The sequence below is a fragment of the Parambassis ranga genome, unplaced genomic scaffold (genome assembly GCF_900634625.1).
Source record: "Parambassis ranga unplaced genomic scaffold, fParRan2.1 scaffold_84_arrow_ctg1, whole genome shotgun sequence".
NCBI classification, from domain to species: Eukaryota; Metazoa; Chordata; class Actinopteri; family Ambassidae; genus Parambassis; species Parambassis ranga.
In genome coordinates this window covers 38581-56190 of record NW_021144817.1, presented here as the reverse complement: position 1 = coordinate 56190, position 17610 = coordinate 38581, and the positions used below count along the sequence as shown (strand labels likewise).

At 52.2% G+C, this 17610-nt stretch overlaps 3 protein-coding genes across 4 annotated transcripts; 2 read left to right on the top strand and 1 right to left on the bottom strand.

Moving 5' to 3' along the window:
- The first annotated feature begins 2 nt into the window (after positions 1–2).
- LOC114431498 (excitatory amino acid transporter 5-like) lies at positions 3–8449 on the top strand. Its single transcript, XM_028399046.1, has 11 exons — positions 3–628; positions 2546–2625; positions 2765–2980; positions 4375–4417; positions 4489–4696; positions 5541–5640; positions 5988–6221; positions 6296–6490; positions 6564–6698; positions 6769–6871; positions 7146–8449. Exons 1-11 carry the CDS (start codon positions 380–382, stop codon positions 7308–7310), a joined length of 1728 nt encoding a protein of 575 aa, XP_028254847.1. The 5' UTR covers positions 3–379; the 3' UTR covers positions 7311–8449.
- A 1189-nt stretch (positions 8450–9638) lies between these two features.
- LOC114431499 (tetraspanin-33) lies at positions 9639–12444 on the bottom strand. Of its 2 annotated transcripts, none has more exons than XM_028399047.1 (8): positions 12319–12444; positions 11964–12021; positions 10864–10988; positions 10718–10792; positions 10555–10650; positions 10357–10485; positions 10082–10243; positions 9639–10008 (listed from the first exon to the last, which is right to left on the bottom strand). In XM_028399047.1, the coding sequence occupies exons 1-8, from the start codon at positions 12373–12375 to the stop codon at positions 9865–9867; spliced, it is 846 nt and encodes a 281-aa protein (XP_028254848.1). In that variant the 5' UTR covers positions 12376–12444; the 3' UTR covers positions 9639–9864. The 2 variants fall into 2 exon arrangements, with proteins under 2 accessions (XP_028254848.1, XP_028254849.1); XM_028399048.1 differs by having other exon boundaries at positions 9639–10005.
- A 527-nt stretch (positions 12445–12971) lies between these two features.
- Positions 12972–17190, top strand: reep6 (receptor accessory protein 6). The gene is made up of 5 exons (XM_028399051.1): positions 12972–13104; positions 15330–15423; positions 15513–15651; positions 15729–15897; positions 17033–17190. Exons 1-5 carry the CDS (start codon positions 12972–12974, stop codon positions 17188–17190), a joined length of 693 nt encoding a protein of 230 aa, XP_028254852.1.
- The last annotated feature ends 420 nt before the right edge of the window (positions 17191–17610 follow it).

Below are 17610 nucleotides of genomic sequence, written 5' to 3'. Positions count from 1 at the left end.
GCTGAAGATCTCCTGTTGGAGGAGCAGCCAGCAGGTAGAACCATGAGCAGCGCGCGGCCTGCTCCCGCTGTGACAGTCTGTAAGGCTCGGTCCTCCGACTGACAGGCTGCACCTGATCTGAGGCTCCGTCTGATCCTGCAGGACCCCCTGACCCCTCCGACCCCGGGGCCAGCAGGCCTGACAGGGAGACGTCGCCCAGCCGGACAAAGGCGTGTGAGTTCTGCTGCACCTGTGTAAGCCTCTTAGTGCTGTAAGTCGGTGCTGCCTGCAGGGCCGCGGGGCTCCGTCAGTGATCGTTTAATCCGTCAGTGGAAAGGTTGGCTCGTCTCCACCGTGCTCAGGTCTGTCAGCCTGCCAGCCGCACAGACACTTGGAGGACATGGAGGAGCTTCTGTTACCGAGCGGCGAGGAGGAGGCCCGCTCCGACAACAGTTCCAATGCGCCGGGAGACACGGGGAAGATGGGGGACCGAGTGAAGACGTTCCTCCAGGCGGTGGTGAAGGGGGAGCTGAGGAGCACGCTGAGGAACTTCTGCCGGAGGAACGGGCTGCTGACGCTGTCGGTCATCGCCGTGCTCACCGGCTGCACGCTGGGCTTCATGCTGAGAGGAACCCAGCTGTCCACACAGGTAAGGCCCCCCCTGTCCGAGCAGGCTTGCACTCATATGTTGCTTTACGTGTGCTAATGGGACCCTCTGCCTCATGAACGCCCTGTGGGGACCTGTGAGGGGCCGCTCAGGTGTGTGATACGTCATAGGACTCAGGTCCAGGACCGGATCCCGCTTTAAATGTAACCCCTGGCTCCCTGAACCTGACATCAGGCGGCCCTGCCAGCAGAGTTAACCCTGAACGTGCCGTTACCTTAAAACCCACCTGCCTGACGTCACTGCTCTTTGATTATAAGGGGTCCATTCAGTCAAAGCGGATCACTGTGGATTTACAGCGCTGTGTCCCTGCTGCAGTCAGGCTGTGACACAGAGCGGCGGGGTGATGTTTCTGTGCTCCAACCAGGAAGTTAGCATCTCCTGTGTCCCCTCCAACCAGCCAATCAGAGTCCTCCATTGTCTTTCGGATTACAGCAGAAAATTTTCACCAGAAGCTAAAAGCTAATGCTACACTATAAACCAGCTACAGCACGGTCAGATAACTACAGTGTTCTAGATTCTGCAGCAGAAACTCGTCCAAAACCCAGAAAACTGTTAGCATGTTAGCATGTTAGCTCTTCCTGTCCCCTCAGTGTGTTGAATGTTAGCATGTTAGCACTGTCCCCTCAGTGTGTGTTAGCATGTTAGCACTTCTTGTCCCCTCAGTGTGTTGAATGTTAGCATGTTAGCTCCTCCCGTCCCCTCAGTGTGTGTTGAATGTTAGCATGTTAGCTCCTCCTGTCCCCTCAGTGTGTGTTAGCATGTTAGCTCCTCCTGTCCCCTCAGTGTGTGTTGAATGTTAGCATGTTAGCTCTTCCTGTCCCCTCAGTGTGTGTTGAATGTTAGCATGTTAGCTCCTCCCGTCCCCTCAGTGTGTGTTGAATGTTAGCATGTTAGCTCTTCCTGTCCCCTCAGTGTGTGTTGAATGTTAGCATGTTAGCTCCTCCCGTCCCCTCAGTGTGTTGAATGTTAGCATGTTAGCTCCTCCTGTCCCCTCAGTGTGTGTTAGCATGTTAGCTCCTCCTGTCCCCTCAGTGTGTGTGTTGTTGTTGGTCAGGTCTGTGGTTAACAGGAGCTCAGCAGGTTTTTATTCTACCACACAGTGAATCCACTGATGACTGTTTACTGTCTGAACAAAGGCTACATGCTAACAAGTGGCTACATGGGACTACAGACGAGGTCATTAAAGGTCATCCAGGTGTTTGTGCTGTAGAAGAGGTCAGAGCGGTGAACCTGGTGGTGCTGATGGTGTAGTCATGTGACCGTGCTGTTGTTTGTTGTTGTTGTTGTGGTGGTGGTTGTTGCTGTGTACAGCAGCTCTGTTCAGGTTTGTTGGACCACATCTTTACAGACAGCCGTCTGTGTGATTGGACCTTGGATGGGTTCTGGATGCTCTGCTGCCGCTCGCTCTGTGTTTACGGAACCTTGGATCAGAGGCTAAAAGCAGCCTCACTGAACACATGCTGTTCCTGCATCACACAGCGTCCAAATCCAGCCTCATTAATCTGTGTCCATGTAAGAGCGTCAGCCTGTCGGTGCCGGCCAAACAGAGGCACCCAGCCTGCGCTCCACCCGTCACCTTTAACAGAATGTACTTATTAGTAAACATTCATAAGAATTTCTCTTTATCCTAAAGATTAAATATAAAATAACACACAAAACAACCAGGCACAGGATTTAAGGCACAAAGGCTGCAGAGAGACTGCAACGGACGTTACAGTGAAGAAGTTTAGTCAAAGTTCTTCTGTAGGGGGGAGGTGGGGGGGGGGGTGGTCATGTTCACGATGAAGCTGCTCATCATCAGTGTTTGGCAGGAACAGGCTTCCATACGGCCTGTTACCATGGTGACCTGAGCTCATTGATTGATGGTTGTGGTCACAGACTCGAACTTTATTTTGACAGGCTAAGATCTACTTCTCCTTCCCTGGCGAGCTGCTGATGAGGATGCTGAAGATGCTCATCCTTCCTCTCATCACATCCAGGTTGGTGCAGAAACGAGTGAGCTGAAGCCTCGTAGTTAGCTTAGCTGATAGCATTAGAGCTCTGGGACCCAACAGCTGACAGATGATGCCTTATGCTAAGCTAGGCTAATGTGTCCTCTCTTGCTGTGTTCTTGTGCAGTTTGATGTCGGGCCTGTCATCGATGGAGTCGAAGGCGTGCTGCCGGATGGGCGTCCTCACCGTCACCTACTACCTGTGGACCACCTTCATTGCTGTGGTGGTCGGCATCTTACTCGTCATCATCATCAAACCCGGCGTGGGGACGGAGATGGAGAGCAACCGGCTGGGCGGCGGCCCTGTCATGACCTCGGCCGACGCCCTGCTGGACCTTATCAGGTGAGAGGGGTCAAAGGTCAGAGAGACCCAGGAGGGAAGCTCCACTGTGACGGGCTGACTTCATTCTCACAGACAGATTTCAGATTATGAGCTCATATTTTATTTATGAAGACACAAAAATCATTCACACACATGCTAATTGCTGCTAGCTACTAGCTCGTTGTGTTTCCTCTGAGTTGATGTTAGCTTGTGACATGTGGTGACAGGCGGTTCATCCAATCAGCTGGCCATTAAACCAGGACGCTCTCCATGATGGTTGTTGTGGCACATGTGATGATTGGATGATGGCGGCCATCTTTGTGGAGTGAACTATTTGCAGTATGGCTGTGGTCCTGAAACCAGGTTCAGTTGGCAGCAAGGGGCCCACAGTGTGCCAAGAACCTCTCCTCCGCACCATCAGAGCTGCAGCAGCAGCCTGAGCGTGCGGGGCAGGCTGGATCCCGGCTGCCAGGGTGTAGCAGCGAGGTGGAGACTCTCAGACCAGCAGCAGGTTTCTTCTTCTGTGGTTGGTGCGTCTGTGTGACAGGAGCAGCAGTGTTCTTCTGCTGCTGCAGACCATCTGCTTCATGTTGTTGTGCTTCTCTCAGCTCCACCCGTCTGACCTCTGACCTCTGGCCTCCACAGAGGGCCGCTGCTTTCTCTGTTTGCTGCAGACCAACAACCGTGCTGCGTTCAGTGTCTGAGCCAAACTTTCCTCCACACCCTGATGCTCACTGTGAGCTCCAGCGGGTCCTCTTCACCGTGTCTGTGATTGGCTGATCAGATGTGCATTAAATGAGCCTGTGTGGCTTTCCTCTGTTCTCTGAGGGATGAGCTGTGCTGCGCTCAGCGTCCAGCCGCCTTTAACAGGCTGACAGCGAGCTGAACAACAAAATGTAGAAAACACAGCAACACACACTGTCACACACACTCGCTCATCAATCCCATTAGGGTTCGGGCTGATCGGTGTATTTTTAGTAATCCTGCGGGGATCAGTGACAGATTAACCAGTCAGCGGTGCTGCGATGCGGCGATTCCTGCTGCGGCACGTTGGCAGGCCGCGCTCTTGTGACTCCTCTGAAGGCCACGCCCACTCTGGAAGGAGCCGCATGAGCAGGTCACTCATCATCATCCCCTCGACCTCTGCCCGCCGCTGAAGGTTCAGCTGACCTGCACTGTTTACCTCCTGAGTGAGGAAGAGGAGGGTGACGTGACAACAGATCCCAGCTTGAAGAAACAAGTCAGTGTAAGATAAAAGCAGGAAGTTAAATATTAAAGACGTAACAATCTGAGGAACGTTTCTCAGAGACGAGCTCAGTCCTGACTTATCTCCTGTTAGAATGAAGTCTTGAGGTTTCTGGGTCCGCCCCCTCACGGTGGATCCTCAGTAACACTGTGACTCTGCTCCTCCACAGGAACATGGTTCCCTCCAACCTGATCGAGGCCACCTTCCAGCAGGTGAGACCTTCATGTCTTTGGTTTTTCTGCTCGGTGTTGGTCCTCTAACTCACCCGCCCGTCTTCCTTCAGTATAAAACAGACCTGGTCCCCATCCTCAAAGTCCCCACCAAAACCGTCCAGCCCAACTTCGTCTACGTGGTGCCCGATGAGAGCGACCCCAAAGGAAGGACGGTGTACCTGGAGCTGACGCCGGCCCCGGAGATCATGTACAAGACCAGCCCGGGCAGCAGCCAGCAGATGAATGTGCTCGGCATCGTCGTCTTCTCTGCGACCATGGGTGAGCAGGGCGGACACGCGGCGGTTTGTAGTGGTCCATGAACACCAAGCAGGACGCTTCTTAAAACCAGGAACTATCTGACAGGGTAGAGTTCTTACACAAGAAACAGGTCAACAAGGAGAACGTTCACATCACAACAAGCTGCTTCACATATTAAACTGCACAGTCAGACCACAGCTGTGCCCTCACAACACTGTGCGGTGAATCACACGGCAATTGTTCACTGCACCCCGGTCACAGCTTCCTAATGAGGCCTGTCATGTACCAACAACGTCCCATTATGATGGTCAGACTGCAGGCCATCAGAACAAAATGTCTGGAATGAAAGTGACTTCCCCCAGGGTCCAGACCTTGTGGTGGTGGAGAGGACGTGTTTTAATGATAAGGTGCTTCTACTGTTCAGCTGACTACAGCGATAGAAAGGGAGAGAGATGACAGGGAGGCTGAGGGAACAGCCTCCCTGTCATCTCTGCTGACCCCCCCTGTTCTTTGTTTGTCTCAGCTGTGTTAGCTTCCTGTTAAACTTTGTAGTCTGAAATGAAGCGTTGCTCCTCAGACTTTGAATAAGGCGCACTCATTTATACAACATGAACTTAATGTTTGTTTTATTAACATTTTTTGGAATCAGTGGAGTATTTTATCCCACTGACTGGACGGAAACAGCAGGTTTCCTGACACATGTGTGGGGGTGTACTGATTTATGCTGAGCCCTGGACATGTCCTCATAACGTCCCTCCATCATGTTCTGATGTGTCCAGACAGTCTCTAAACATGAAGAACAGAATCTGCAGCTTCTCATGGAATATGACTGTGTGTGTGTGTGTGTGTGTGTGTGTGTTTGCAGGTCTGCTGCTGGGCAGGATGGGAGAACGAGGAGCTCCGCTCGTTAACGTCTGTCAGTGCATCAACGAGTGTGTCATGAAGATCATCAACGCGGCCGTGTGGTGAGATGTTTGTGGTGTTGTTGTGTTGCTGCATGCTGCAGTGTGGTTCTCCTCACTGTCACACTGCCGCCTGGCCGGATAAACTGTCAGCTGGTGGTGATGTCACAGTGTCCCTGCCAAACAGCTGTGTGTGTGAAAGATGGCTGAACCCTTTGTAACGTCTCTGATGAGCAGTTGGGTGCAGCAGTCCTGGCTGCGCTTGTTTTCAGTCATCGCCTGTGTGTGTTAAACATTAACAGGACTGTCAGCTGGAGGAGTGTGTCTGTAGCCTCAGAGGAAGTTAATGACTCTGTGGCGCCGCCCTGAGGTCAGACTTCACATGACAGTGCTGTTGTGTGTCTCCTCAGGTACTTCCCGTTTGGGATCATCTTCCTGGTGGCTGGGAAGATCCTGGACATGCAGGACCCGAGCACACTGGGGAAGAAGCTGGGCTGGTACGGCATCACCGTGCTCGCCGGCCTCTTCGTCCACGGACTCGTCCTCCTCCCTTTCTTCTACTTCCTCCTAACCAGAAAGAACCCCTTCAGCTACATCCGTGGGCTGCTGCAGGCCATGGTCATCGCGCTGGCTACCTCCTCCAGGTCAGTCCCGCTTCATCCTGCCGCCGCGTGCGTCTGTTCACGCGCCCGTTACAGTTGTGTTTGAATGTCCTCAGCTCAGCCACGCTGCCCATCACCATGAAGTGTTTGTTGGAGAACTGCCACGTCGACCGGCAGATCGCCCGCTTCGTCCTCCCAGTGGGCGCCACCATCAACATGGATGGCACGGCGCTCTACGAAGCTGTGGCAGCCATTTTTATCGCTCAGGTTAATGACTATGAGCTGGACTTCGGCCAGTTGGTCACCATCAGGTACAGTGATGGACCGCAGCCACACACAGACTGTGTCATTCCTGCAGTCAGCTCACGTCTGTCCGTCCCGCAGCATCACCGCTACAGCCGCCAGCATCGGTGCCGCTGGGATCCCGCAGGCCGGTCTGGTTACCATGGTGATCGTGCTCACATCAGTGGGCCTGCCTCCAGATGACATCACGCTCATTGTGGCCATTGACTGGATCCTGTAAGTCACAGTCTGCAGTACGATGAAGACGTACACGGACTTGTCCTGAGCGTCCTCTCTGTCTCTGCAGGGACAGGTTTCGCACCATGATCAATGTCCTCGGTGACGCCCTGGCGGCAGGAATCATCGCCCACCTCTGTCGCAAAGACTTCCCCCTCAGTGGGTCGGGAAAGGTAAGATTCATATATGGCAGCACTTAATAAAAAAAAAAATTTTGTCTCATAATTTCACCGTTTCCACCGTCAGATTGAAGTGAAGGGTTACTTCATTCATGCCTGTGGATTAGATTACAGCAGCTTTTGGACCGACGCCCACCTGAGATTAAAGCTCCCAAAGTCAGCCTGAGTGCAGCTGAGGCTCCGCCCCTCTGCTGCTGCCAGCAGACTGTCAGGAACTGTTAACCTAGCTTAGCATATGAAGCTAACATGTTTGATGTATGCTCTGCAGCCTGTGCCGTCGTACGGGACGCAGACTCCACACAACAACTCCCACAGCGTGGACGTGCCAATGACCGAGATCCACACTCACAAAGACTGCATGTTCGAGGCGATGGGCGACTCGGCGGGACCCCAGCATGCACACACCGTCTACTACAACATCTGTCAGGTGTGACCGGGCAGGACGGGGCAGCTCAGACCTCACCGTGCCATCCAAAGGAGGGGGGTGGCTCCCCCTGCTGGCCTGAATCTGAGAGGCGAAGATGTTCTAGCAGGATCTGTGGCTGCTGCTGAGGAACTGATGGAGCAGGAGCCTGGTCTGGTATCTGCACCAGAGGATCATGGGTACTGTACCCACCTGGCAGCACCTGCATGTTCACCAGTTCTTGTGGAACAAACGCCTGCTCGCCTCCCAGCTGCTGGCACACCTGACCAACCCGTGGACCTGATTGGCCGGTGCTCCCTGTGGGTGAAAGGTGAAAGGGGAACGAATGAATCCAAGTGCTCTTAACCGTCTTCTTCTGTCCTTTGTATCAGCATGCTGGCATGCGTCCTCTCTGGCTTCCTGTGAAGCCCACGTGCATTATTTTCTTCTCCTTGTTGTTGTTGTTGTTGTTTTGACTTAAATGTTGCAAAGTAAACAAAGTGCTGTAGGGATTATGGGATTATTTGTTCCAACATCAGTTGCAGCTAACATGAACAGACTCTAGTAGGTCTGACGCCTCTCCTGGGTCTACTTCTCTCTGTTTGATGACTCTTCATCCTCATTCAAACACACTGTGGAACCAAACCTACCCTGAAGGAGGAGCATGGATGAAGAACAAGTTAGTAATCCAGTAACACAGATTAGTGTTTCCCTGTCTTCTGTGGCTCTCTGACCTCTGACCTCTCAAAAAATGATATAAAGGAGCTGACAGCTGTTCAAAAACAAGACTCTGTGCAAATTAAGGGATTCCTGTCCTCGCCTGCCTCACTGTCCACATCAGCCGTCCATAATCTGAGCCCGCCTGTCCTGTTCAGGGTCAGGGGCTGTTCAGGGGCTTTTAATTAAACACCATGATAATCTGGTTTCTAAAACGTGACGGTCTTTATCTTTAAAGTGTCAAACTGAGAACCTGCTCGGCTCCTGTGGTTCTGTGGTGGGTGGATGTGTTTCCTGTCCGCCGCCCCTCTCACAGGGACCCCCCCGGCTGCAGCTCGGACACACACCTGAACATGAAGTCAGCTGTTTGTGGTGATGTGCGTCTGAGCGTCGGCCTCCGTGTGACGTAGACCTGCCTTAATCTGTTGTTTTAACCTCAACGTTCATCTGCCAACCACCAACTAGCATTTCACATCTACCGAAGCGTCTTCATCCAGCTGCATCATCATCATCATCATCATCATCATCACGTGTTTTTTATCTGTCGTTTGTTTGTGTCATTCGTTTCTATTTGTATTTGAAATAAAACATGTTTCATCTTTCTTCCATGCAGGAGTACAGACATGTTATTACTGAACACACACACACACACAGACTGGGATATGCTAGCTTAGCTTAGCTTAGCTTAGCTTAGCCCACAGAATGTTTTTTTAAATAGTAATATAACATTTAATGATTTGACTGGTCAGCTCTAAATGTTTCCTAGAGGGAGCATGTAGAGGGTGGACAGGATCGGTCCGAGCACAGAACCCTGTGGAACACCGTGGTTAACCCTTGTACCTGTGGAAGACACATCGTTAACATGAACAAAGTGAAATCTGTCAGATAAATATTATTTAAACCAGCGCAGTGCTGTCCCTGTAATCCTAATCTCATATTCTAATCTGTGTAGCAGGATGCGATGATCTACTCTGTCAAAGGCAGCACTGAGATCCAGTAGAACGAGTACAGAGACGAGTCCCCGGTCCGATGCCATGAGGAGGTCATTAGTGACTTTAAGCAGTGCTGGTTCTGGTCTGTGGTGGGCTCTGAATCCAGACTGGATCACTTTAAACAGACTGTTCCTATGCAGGTGCTCATTTAGCTGACTTATCTTAGAAATAAAGCTCGGTCTGTACTTCCCTGATGTAGCAGGTGGCTGAGCTGCTGACTGAGGAGAAGTGCAGCCTGTACCCCTCGGTGTCAACAGAACAACCAGCCTGAGGATGACAGCAGCTATTTTTACCTGCACTAATCCAAGCAGGTGAGCGTGAGGCGCACGGGACCGAATCCTGCTGCGTGGTGCTGCAGGATTCGGTCCCGTGCGCCTCACGCTGCAGCACCACGCAGCCATGTGCCTGGCTGCTAATCCACCACAGATTAAAGTCACAATGAGGAATTAACGAGTGAGGGAGGAACAACAGGGATTAGCTGCAGGATTACTGAGGGGCCTGCTGGGAGTTGATGTCCTCTAGGACAGAAACCTTGATGTCGTAACGCAGCGTCCCGCAGATTCATGAACTGTTTAACACTGAAGCATGCAGTGAAGTGATGAGCCTGCAGGGGTCACTGCTGTGATTCTGAACAACAATCACAATGATCTCTGCACCCGTCAGGATTTTATGACATATTCACATTTATCAGACAGCACATTATATCAGATCGCATTTTGAACTGAAGTCACATGTTTCATGAAAGTTCAGACCCTGATGAGGCCGTGTGGCGCCGACACCTCAGACTCTGGTGTGTGGATGTGAGGGGGGTTCACATGAGGTAGTACGCCCGCATCCTGCAGACTCACGGTGCTGCTCAGTCCTCCTGCTCTCTGTTAGTCATCGTCAAAGTCTGCAAACGCAGGATACCACAAGCTGTCCTTCCTCCCTGACTTCACAGCTGCCGGCTCTTTCTTCTGTCGCTGGACTTTTCTGATCCAGGAGATCTGAGCTGCAGCCAGAGACATCATGCAGACCTGCCGAGGAAACAGTCACAGGGTCACACACCGTCAGCAGGTCTGAGGGGGCGGTCTACCTGCGGCGCTGCGTTACCTCCAGCAGCAGCAGGCCGCCGCTCAGCCCCGCCACCAGCAGCAGGTTGTTCTTGGCCCACCAGATGATCTTCTCCAGGCAGCCGATGGTGAAGATGTTCTGACGGGCCAGGGGCTCCCCCAGCTGCTGCATCCCGTAACCACACATGGTGTTCAGGACGGTCTGAGAGGGAGAGGACAGGGTTAATGTGACGCTAAGGAGGAGCTGACCAATCACAGGACAGTATGACCACTGTGCGTCCACTGTGTGATGTCACACAGGGCTGCAGCTCTGACCTGGTTCTGCAGGTGGATGCAGCAGGAGAAAGGAACCCCGCAGGCCTCCAGGCTGGGGTTAGTGTCCAAACACTGAAAGTAGATGTTGTGGGACCAGTCCTTGTAGTCCTCCACCCCGCAGCACTGGAACTGGACACACAGCAGCCATCAGGGTGTCGTCTGACAGTCTGTCGGCCTCACACAGCTGTTCTCACTCACCTTCTTCTGGATGAAGTCGATGGCGTTCTCCAGGTCCTGGTCCTCCCTGTACCGCACGATGGCCTTCATCATCAGCTTCTCCGTCCTCTCCATCACCTGAACACCACAGCGGTGCGGGTTAGTCTTAGTCTGATGTGACTCTCTGTGCCGAGCGCGGCCTCACCATGTCAGTGAAGAGATACCCCACGACTCCGGCTGCAGTCTGCAGGAGGAGGATGACCGCCAGGAAGGCCAGGAACTGCAACGACAGACGGCCTGAGAAACAAGCACTCTGAAAACTGTGGCGGTGAAGTCCTCATTCTGAGTTACCGTCTTTAGCAGGCAGGTGGCGTTACGCAGCGCGCCGAAGCAGCCGAGGAACGTGATGAGGAACATCACCGAGCCCACGATGATCAGCAGCAGAGCCGGGTCCACCGTCAGAGTGTCTACCACATCTACACACACACGGACACACAAACACACAGAGAGAGAGAGAGAGACACGCAGACACACACAGAGACACACAGAGACACACACAGACACACACACAGACACACACAGACAGGGAGACACACACACACACACACACAGAGAGAGACACAGACACACACACAGACACACACACAGACACACACACACACACACAGAGACACACACACACACAGACACACACACACACAGACACACACAGAGACACACACACACACAGACACAACCACACACACACAGAGACACACACACACACACACACACACACACACACACAGAGACACACACACACACACACACACAGAGACACACACACACACAGACAGGCAGACACACACAGACACAGACACACACCAGCATGTTTCTTAATTGTAAAAACAAATCAGGAATCCAGACTTTGTCCCAACATGTATGCACATGACGTGTGTCCCCAAAACTATGTGAAACGAGACACACACACATGTTTGAACACACACTCTTCCTTCCTGGTTCTAACAGGGACTCTGAAGCCACATTTAAACTGTCACTCTCTGAAGATCACAAAGACACACGTCCACTTCAACTCTGACATCACAGCCAGCAGGGTGTGCAGGGGGGGGGGGGTGTGATCAGCTATGTTTTGATAAGCTGCCACACCCCCCCCCCTCCACACACACACACACACACGATGTGTTTCCATCGTTTCATCACTTTAACCCAACAAACAGAGGCTCCGCCCTAAAAGTTGTTTCGTCCTTAAAAGGGCGTCCTCGTAAACAACAACATAAACAACCTTAATCCAAGTGTATATAAAAATAACAGACAAGGAATAATGAGTCAATAAATCAATACAAGGAAACACTGAGAAATATAAAAATAAGGACCAAACAGATAACATGCTCTGAGTTCTCAGTGTTCAGGAGAACACAGCTAGCTGCTAACGCTACACGATCACATCACACCTTTCTCTTTGGCGACCTTGGCGTAGATCCCCACCACGATGAGGACGGCGCTCACCACCTGCAGGGGGCAGATCAGCGCATGTTTTATTCAGCTCTGATGAAGCTAAGCTAACTTTCACTCCTGAGGAGTGTGTGTGTGTGTGTGTGTGTGTGTGTGTGCTGTACATCTGTGTGATGTTTTTATAATGTTAAAAATCCTCCTCCTGCCTCCATAAAGTGTTTGTCCTATGACAGTTCTGTTGAAATGTACAGCGTCCACATACTTCTGACCACACGGTGCAGCGCTCTGTCCAGCTGGAGTCACACAGGTGTTGTGATGTGTGTGGCTCCACGCTGACCTGAGCGCACGACTCACCCACAGGAAGTAGCAGAAGATGAATAAAGTGTACTTGACGCCCCGGTATCCTCTCATGTCCTCCTGCTGCTCTGTCTGGATGTGATGTGCAGGAGGACGCGTGTCGGCCTGCCCGCTGCATTCCAGCTGCTGCGGCCGGCGGGGGGAGGCTCCAGCTGTCAGAGCGCCTGCAGCGCCTCCTGAGGTCTGAGGGGTCATTACACTGTTTTTAACTGTTTCTGAGCAGCCTACAGCTCTGCACCATGTTCCACATGACTCTGCCCCCTTGTGGCTGAAATAGCCAGCAGAGAAGCTGCACCTTTAAGACAGGCAGCAGCAGGATGCAGACTGACCTTCGACCTCTGAGCCTAAAAGTCTGCTCCTCCAGGTGAACCTGAGCCCTCTGCAGACAGGACAGGCCTCCTGGAGACTCCTGGTTTCATTAATGAATGTATTTTTAATCTGTTTCAAACGTATTCAGGTTTATTCTGGGTGACTGTAAACGTCGGTTCCGGTCACCTGAGTTCCCTCCCTCTTCCTCCCCCTCTCCCCCCTCCCCCCCTGGTTGACGCAGATGGGTGCAGTCAGAGGATTATCACTCGGCTGTGTCCCCGCTCGCAGCAGGTCGCTCTCCCTCCTGCTGGTGTGTCTCAGGTGTCTGACAGAGGAGGACCATGGGCCTGCTGGACGTCCTGTCCTCCATCAGAGAGCGAGCGGAGAAGTTTCTGAACGAGAAGAACGTGGTGACGGATTTTCTGGGAAAGGTGGAGGAGAAAACTGGGATCAAGAAGAAGATCCTGGCCGGCGGTACGTGAGTCCTGAGCTGCGGTCCCTGTTCAGTCTGTGGTTCTGGTTCCTTCTGTTTGGGTCTGTGGGTCTGTTCACATACTGAGTGTACATGTGAGTGTTAGAGGAATCGGGTAATCCTCCTGTGAAGAGCTCACGTCTCCAAACAGGAAGCTCAGCAGTTCATCAGTTTGTCCCGTTGACTCACAGAAGTCTTTTAGCTCCTTTTAGCGCCTTGTTTTGGTTTAGTGAGAAGTCTCAAAAGTATTTCTTCCACTGGCTGCTCCTCCTCCTTAAGATCAATAACCTTATTGATGGCTGAAGGGAAATGTACTCATGCAGCAGCAAACCTTTATCAAAACAAACCACAGGAAACACAAACCCTGAAGGTGACCTGGTTCTACTGAAGCTTTACAGCCTGTAAACAGTGTTTGGACAGACATGACAGAACAGCAGAGAACAGTGGAGAACAGCAGAGAGCTGCTGCTGCTGCTGCTGCTGCTGCTGCTGCTGCGGCGGCGGGTGATGGTCAGTGAGGACATGATGTCAGCGGTGCCTGGCGCTCGCTGTCTCTCAGCCCGAGTGTTAAAGCAGATTAAACAGGCAGCAGAGCAGAGCGGCCTCATGTGTGAACGGCAGCATAATCTGATTAGAGGTAGGAACCTTCTCACTTCCTGTCTGTCTCTGAATATTTCTGATGTCTGTCGCTGCCTCTTGAAATGCCTTTAACTCAGAAAGTCCACAGCCCGACACAGACTCACACAGCCCGACACAGACTCACACAGACCGACACAGACTCACACAGCCCGACACAGACGGACACAGACTCACACAGACTCACAGCTCTGCAGCCTCAGCTCATTCACACAGACGTATTCATATCTGGCTCTCTGTCATTGTTCTGTCATTGTTCTGTCAGCATTCTGTTGCCGTTCTGTCGTTGTTCTGTCGGCGTTCTGTCATTGTTCTGTCTGTGTTCTGTCATTGTTCTGTCATTGTTCTGTCATTGTTCTGTCATGTTCTGTCATTGTTCTGTCGTTGTTCTGTCATTGTTCTGTCATTGTTCTGTCGTTGTTCTGTCATTGTTCTGTCGTTGTTCTGTCATGTTCTGTCTGTGTTCTGTCGTTGTTCTGTCATTGTTCTGTCTGTGTTCTGTCATTGTTCTGTCTGTGTTCTGTCGTTGTTCTGTCTGTGTTCTGTCGTGTTCTGTCATTGTTCTGTCTGTGTTCTGTCATGTTCTGTCATTGTTCTGTCTGTGTTCTGTCGTTGTTCTGTCTGTGTTCTGTCATGTTCTGTCATTGTTCTGTCTGTGTTCTGTCGTTGTTCTGTCGTTGTTCTGTCATGTTCTGTCATTGTTCTGTCATTGTTCTGTCATTGTTCTGTCGTTGTTCTGTCGGCGTTCAGTCTGTGTTCTGTCATGTTCTGTCGGCGTTCTGCCGCTGTTCTGACGTTGTTCTGTCATGTTCTGTCATTGTTCTGTCGTTGTTCTGTCATTGTTCTGTCTGTGTTCTGTCGTTGTTCTGTCGTTGTTCTGTCTGTGTTCTGTCATGTTCTGTCATTGTTCTGTCTGTGTTCTGTCGTTGTTCTGTCGTTGTTCTGTCTGTGTTCTGTCATGTTCTGTCATTGTTCTGTCTGTGTTCTGTTGTTGTTCTGTTGTTGTTCTGTCTGTGTTCTGTCATTGTTCTGTCTGTGTTCTGTCTGTGTTCTGTTGTTGTTCTGTCGTTGTTCTGTCTGTGTTCTGTCATTGTTCTGTCTGTGTTCTGTCCGTGTTCTGTCGTTGTTCTGTCGTTGTTCTGTCGTTGTTCTGTCGTTGTTCTGTCATGTTCTGTCATTGTTCTGTCTGTGTTCTGTCATTGTTCTGTCGTTGTTCTGTCATTGTTCTGTCTGTGTTCTGTCGTTGTTCTGTCGTTGTTCTGTCGGCGGTCCTCAGCCTCCAGTCACAGTTAGACTGTGTTGGAGGTTTTTATGGATCTGAAAAGCTGTGACTGTTGACAGCAGGACCAGAGTGAGCAGGTTTACTAAACCTCAGGAGGACTGACGTCCCCGCTGAGAGGACACCTCAACACAGTTTACTCTCTTTAAACATCTGAGGACAGACTCACTGTTGGACCCAGCTTCTAGTGGACACTGAGGGAACTGCAGACACTCTCTCTTTAATTTGACTCCTCTGATTCGTTCACCTGCAGCACAGTCTGATGAACTCTGTAAACATCATGTGACGTGTGTCTCTGCGTGTCCTCGTCCAGGTGCCGTCTCACTGACCGGACTCTACCTGGTGTATGGATATGGTGCCTCCCTCCTCTGCAACCTGATTGGTTTCGTCTATCCAGCGTATTACTCGTGAGCGTGTGTCATTTTTCAGATTTTGCTCGTAGCTGTGTGTGATGTTTGCTGATCCTCCTGAGAACTCGTCCTCTGAACGTCTGCAGAATCAAAGCCATCGAAAGCGCCAGCAAAGAGGACGACACAAAATGGCTGACGTACTGGGTGGTGTACGGCGTCTTCAGTCTGGGCGAGTTCTTCTCTGACATCTTCCTGTACTGGTTCCCTTTTTACTACGCCTTTAAGGTAAGACCTCCTGCAGCCACACATAAATACAGAGGACCAAACCCAGTAACCGGTCTTTGTGTCCCCTGTGGTCCCAGTGTCTCTTCCTGCTGTGGTGCATGGCCCCCATGTCGTGGAACGGCTCCCAGATCATCTACAACAAGGTGGTGCGGCCCGTCTTCCTCCGCCACGAGGCCACGGTGGACAACATGGTGAGCGACCTGAGCGGGAGGGCCATGAGCGCCGCCGAGAACCTGACCAGAGAAGGTAGGACCAGACCCAGACCTGCACTGGCTGCTTCACTGCTACACTGTCTAACCGCTCCTCCTCCTCTTCCTCCTCTCTCCTCCTCCTCTCCTCCCTCTCCTCCCTCTCCTCCTCTCCTCTCCTCCTCTTCCTCCCTCTCCTCCTCCTCCTCCTCCTCCCTCTCCTCCTCTTCCTCCCTCTCCTCCTCCTCCCTCTCCTCCCTCTCCTCCTCCTCCTCCTCCTCCTCCCTCTCCTCCCTCTCCTCCTCCTCCTCTCCTCCCTCTCCTCCTCCTCCTCCGCCTCCTCTCCTCCTCTTCCTCCTCTCTCCTCTCCTCCTCCTCCTCTCCTCCCTCTCCTCCTCTTCCTCCCTCTCCTCCTCTCCTCTCCTCTCCTCCTCCTCCTCTCCTCCTCCTCCTCCCCTCCCTCTCCTCCTCCTCCTCCTCTCCTCTCCTCCTCCTCCTCCTCCTCTCCTCCTCCTCTTCCCTCCCTCTCCTCCTCCTCCTCTCCTCCCTCTCCTCCTCCTCCTCCCTCTCCTCCTCCTCCTCCTCCTCCTCCCTCTCCTCCTCTTCCTTCCTCCTCCTCTCCTGCTCCTCCCTCTCCTCCCTCTCCTCCTCCTCCTCCTCCTCTCCTCCTCCTCCTCCCTCTCCTCCTCCTCCCTCTCCTCCTCCTCCCTCCTCCCTCTCCTCCTCCTCCTCCTCCTCCCTCTCCTCTCCTCCTCCTCCTCCTCCTCCTCTTCCTCCCTCCTCTCCCTCTCCTCCCTCTCCGCCTCCTCCTCTCCTCCTCTCTCCTCCTCTCCTCCTCCCTCCCTCTCCTCCTCCTCCTCCCTCTCCTCCTCCTCCCTCTCCTCCCTCTCCTCCTCCTTCTCCTCCTCCTCCCTCTCCTCTCCTCCTCCTCTCCTCCTCCCTCTCCTCCTCTTCCTCCCTCTCCTCCTCCTCCCTCTCCTCCCTCTCCTCCTCCTCCCTCTCCTCCTCCTCCTCCTCCTCCTCCCTCTCCTCCTCCTCCTCTTCCTCCCTCTCCTCCTCCTCCCTCTCCTCCCTCTCCTCCTCCTCTTCCCTCTCCTCCCTCTCCTCCTCCTCCCTCTCCTCCCTCTCCTCCTCCTCTTCCCTCTCCTCCTCCTCCTCCTCCTCCCTCTCCTCCTCCTCCTCCTCCTCCTCAGTTCTGTCCACTCTGGTGAAGAATAAGTCTCTGGTGTCTCCGATGCCTCCAGTCGCTCAGTCTGAAGCGAAGAGTTTACCGAGCTCATCAGGGGAAGCGTCGGGGGTTAAAGTGTCGCCGCCGCCGAGCGAAGACCAAAAAGTACGTAAAGGCAGCTGACCCCGCCCCCTCCCAGGCTGAGTGTAGGTGGAGCTTCAGCCGCCTGTAGGTGCTTCCTGTGTGGGTCTGTGTTTGTAACGTCTTCATCATGTGTGTAGGAGCATTCTTCTACTTTTGACACGTGGATTTTCCAGATGTTAAATATTTATTTTAATTCATATTTTAGGATGTTTGTATTCTTGACACCGCTCTCTGATATTCTCCAGAGGATTTGATTGGTTTTCTATCAGTTGATCAGGATTCATGTTACACATGTGTTGTTATGATTTATCTATAGTTTGTACTTACAGTATTTAGGAAGCAGACGTTCACTGTGGGGAATCATTTTGGACGTTTCTGGATATTATTTATAAATGTTTTGGCCTCGTAGAATTTTCTGGATGTTTTGGGACATTTTAAATAAACGTTGATCTTCAGAAA